The following is a 4,542-nucleotide window of genomic DNA, read 5'->3' on the forward strand; positions in this document are numbered from 1 at the left end:
CATCAGTCCTTCCAATGAACACCCAGGATTGATCTCCTTTAGAATGGACTGGTTGGATCTCCTCCTCCTTGAGGACTCTAATTTCCTCTAAATCTTTTCTCCTGGGGAAAATGCGTGGCTGCTGCTGTCACTTCAGTCGTGCAACCCCATAATCGGCAGCCCACCAGGCTTCCCCTCCCTGGGATTCTCCAGGCAAGAACACGGGAGTGGGTTGCCATTTCCTGCTCCAATGCATGAAAGTGAAAAGTGAAAGTGAAGTCACTCAGTCGTTTCCGACTCTTAGCAACCCCATGGACTGCAGCCTACCAGGCTCCTCAGTCTATGGGATTATCCAGGCAAGAGTACTGGAGTGGGTTGCCATTGCCTTCTCCAAACGTGTGGCTAATAAGGAGCTAAGGATGTTTCAGAATCTTGCTACAATCAGTAACACATAGTTCTACTGTCATTTGGATATTTAGAGGACTAGCATGTTTCTTTACAGAATTAAGGATTATTGCTTTTCTCGAGTCACAACATATGCTTTTTATTCTAACATTTGACATTTTGCCCTGAAATGTTTCACCTTCTGCGATGGGTATTGTAATTCATTCCACTGACTTTCCAGCTGACTCATTATTTTGGGGCTTTCTTCTTACTATTGATTCTAGCGAGGCCACCTTGAGCAACACATGCCGAGATTTTGGAGTTTGACATTAGCAGATTTAAAAATAAATGTAACAGTTGGGCTAAGACATATTAAGACTGAAGATATGCAACTTTTAAAATCTCTTTGGGGCTTAGCTTTCTAATAGGTAGCATAGGTCTCAGAATAACTCTCTAAGTGGTAATGAAGATTAAAAGATACATTTCAGTTCAGTTCAGTTCAGTCGCTCAGTCATGTCCGACTCTTTGCAACCCCATAAATCACAGCACGCCAGGCCTCCCTGTCCATCACCAACTCCCGGAGTTCACTCAAACTCATGCCCACAGAGTCGGTGATGCCATCCAGCCATCTCATTCTCTGTCGTCCCCTTCTCCTCCCACCCCCAATCCCTCCCAGCATCAGGCTCTTTTCCAGTGAGTCAACTCTTCGCATGAGGTGGCCAAAGTATTGCAGTTTCAGCTTTAGCATTAGTCTTTCCAATGAACACCCAGGATTGATCTCCTTTAGAATGGACTGGTTGGATCTCCTTGCAGTCCAAGGGACTCTCAAGAGTCTTCTCCAACACCACAGTTCAAAAGCATCAATTCTTCGGCAGTCAGCTTTCTTCACAGTCCAACTCTCACATCCATACATGACCACGGGAAAAACCATAGCCTTGACTATACAGACCTTTGTTGACAAAGTAATGTTTCTGCTTTTTAATATGCTTTTTAAAGGTCATAACTTTCCTTCCAAGGAGTAAGTGTGTTTTAATTTCATGGCTGCAATCAGCATCTGCAGTGATTTTGGAAGGCAGCTATGCTCACCACTATACCACCAACACTGCAGTGATTTTGGAGCCCAAAAAAATAAAGTCTGACACTGGGTTTCTAAAAAGACAGTGATTTTAAAGCCAAAAATAAATTTTTGATAGATTTGACAGCATAAGAACTAAAGACAGCATCATTTAAAAAATAAATGGTAGTATGTTAGAATAAAACATACTAACAAATATAAAAGCTGAATTACCAAATAATATATCAAAATAATTCTAGCAAGTAAAAATAAAACTAATCTAATGGAAAAAATGGTCAAAGGATAGGAATATACATATGACCAAGGTTGAATGAAAGACTGCCATTATACAGAGAAAAAAATTGCTCAAAAGCACTAGGGATCAGTAAAATGCTTTAGATAAAGTACATTTGGATTGCTAAAATAAAAAAGGCTGATAATTCTCAATTTTTAGAAGATGCAAACAGCACCTTCTCACTCCCTGTTGGTTGAAGTATAACTGTTTATACCACTTGAATAGAAAGTTGTCACTTTATCAAAAAAATATTAAATGCACCTTGTTTTGCAATCAGCCATTTTAGTTTCAGAAATTCCATTAAAATAGTCATGTCTCCATACATACAAAATTCAATCTACAAAGCTATATAAAAACAACACTCTAGGATAGCACAGTAATAAAAACAAATATTTATTAATGGAAAAATAGTTAATAATAGAATATTTCAGAGTACTACATAGACATTATAAAGAATAAATTGGACCACTTCCCAGGTGGCACAGTGGTAAAGAATCCACCTACAATGCAGGAGACAAAGGAGACCAGATTTGATCCCTGGATTGGGAAGATCTTCTGGAGAGGGAATGGCAACCCACTCCAGTATTCTTGCCTAGAAAATCCCATGGACAGAGGAGCCTGGAGGGCTACAGTGCTTGAGTTGGCAAAGAGTCAGACATGAAAGAAGTCTTTGGAACAAGGAGAACTATTTGTATTTTTCTCACTTTTAGGTGAAGACTAACACACTGGAACTAACATTTTATTGACACGAGGAAGAACCTTGAAAAATTGATAATGCTTCTCACTTAATTTATATGTTGCAATTAGGATTCTTAGTATATCCATAATTCGTCTCAGCCACATCAGTCAATGAAGCACTTCTTCCTTGTCCTTTTCTTTATGCATCTTCTCCCCTTCGCCTTCCCCTCATTTTCCTCATCTCTTACTGCTCTCTGACTCTCCTTCCAGATGACTCTAGATTTGCTCTCATGACTGCTCCCCCACTCTGTCCCCGCTTCTTCCCACCAGAGATACCGCACAGGTGCAGCCCCGTCTGTCCCAGTGTGCCCCTCTCACGATGCAGTAGTACACAGCGGCGTCTCTCAGGGTGACCTGGGGCAGGACCAAGGTGCTGGACTTTCTGTCTGAAGCAATGGTCAGAGAGGCCATGCTGCTGTTCACTGTGTCTCGTAAGCCATGAATGACATACTCTGGACTCTGACTGGGATTTTGCCGATACCAATGTATATATTCATTTCCACCAATGGTAGAGTGGTTACAAGGCAGGTTTATATCTTCTCCTTCAGGACAATCCATGGAGCTGGGCTGCGTGGTCTTAGCATCAAACACATTCCCTGGTGGGTTAAGAAATCAAATTAACTCCAGAGCACAAATCATTGTAATTCTATGGAATCAAAGGCATAAGCCTTCTGTAACTGTCTGGCCCTAACCCCTACTCCAGTGTTTCTACTTATGTCCTGTAAAAATATTGTTGATGTTCATTATTGGACTGCAAGGAAATCAAACCAGTTATCTTGAAGGAAATGAACCCTAAATATTCATTGGACAGACTGATGCTGAAACTGAAGCTCCAACACTTTGTCCACCTGATGAGAAGAGCTGCCTCATTGGAAAATACCCTGATTCTGGGAAAGATTGAAGGCAAAAGGAGAAGGGGGCATCAGAGGATGAGATGGTTAAACAGCATCACCGTCTCAATGGACATGAATTTGAGCATACTCCAGGAGACAGTAGAGGACAGAGGACCGTGGCATACTGATGTCCATTTGGTCGTAAAAAGTTGGATACAACTTAGCAACTGGACAACAACAACAAAATTATAGAGACCAAAGATATGTGGCAAGAATCAGAGATTCCATAGGCTTTGTTCCATGGGTCCTTGGCTTAATAAGCCCAGAGAATTCTTATAACCTGCTTGCTACTAAGGACTCATCTGGTATCGTGGCTATGATTTAAACTGTAGTGTAGAAGACTGGCCTTTTTAGCAAACCCACAGATCATTTCTCAGTTCCATCGCTATAATGCTGAATAAAGCACAGGGAGAGGAATAGAGAGTAAGTGACTCTTTGTGGCCCTTTGCCCTCAAAGTCATCCCTTGCAGACACACAACACTTACCCAAGGTCAGGAACACAGTTACTCCAGTCACCAGCCTCATACTTCAGGGACAAGCTAGGACCATGGGCTCAGAACTCAGACTTGTGTCTGATCCTTGACTTGAGGAGGTTCCAGAGAACAGAGGCAACAGCTGTCAGTAAAAACTTGCAACCAGTGCAGAGACTGCTGTGTTGTTGCCAGGACCTTCTCAGCCAATGATCAAACAGCTCCTTATCTATGTCTTCCTCCCCGGTTTTAGTCATGTCCCCAAAAAATGGTGAAACATCTCCAGTCACAGTGAAACCCTCTATGAATTTTAAAGCCTGACTCAAGAAAAGGAACACCGATCACAATGATGTGTCAATGCACAAACATTGGTCTTTCATTTGTTTCTTAAGAAACTGGCTGATGCTCCATGAAGCTTGAGGAACACAATGATTAATCCCAGAAAAATGTACTGAGCTCTGTGTTGTAAAATTATGAAAATTTCCATCCACATTCTAGAAAATTAATGGGAGATTCAAAAGTAGGCAGTGATGTGCTCTGGGAGACAGGAAAAGTTAATAACATTGAGACTAATACCTACACGTTCTTGATAAACTAACTGATTGACATAGATGGTGTTCATCTCCTTCTTGAACAGTGGTCCTTAATCCTCACGCTCCCTATGCCTATGCTATGGATGCTGTGCAGCAAGGATGCTAACACAGAGGAATAGACAGAAATGAAGGAAAA

At 41.5% G+C, this 4,542-nt stretch overlaps 1 gene segment (V, D, J or C); it reads right to left on the bottom strand.

Annotated features, from left to right (window-relative positions):
• Positions 1-2,028: 2,028 nt before the first annotated feature.
• On the bottom strand, positions 2,029-4,035 carry LOC129563465 (T cell receptor alpha variable 26-1-like). The segment is given in 2 exon segments: positions 2,029-3,046; positions 3,829-4,035. Coding segments are annotated over 2 exon segments (408 nt in total).
• Positions 4,036-4,542: the final 507 nt, after the last annotated feature.

This window comes from Moschus berezovskii, chromosome 9 (genome assembly GCF_049115385.1).
Source record: "Moschus berezovskii isolate FMDL1 chromosome 9, NW_MosBer_1.0, whole genome shotgun sequence".
Taxonomy (NCBI): Eukaryota; Metazoa; Chordata; class Mammalia; order Artiodactyla; family Moschidae; genus Moschus; species Moschus berezovskii.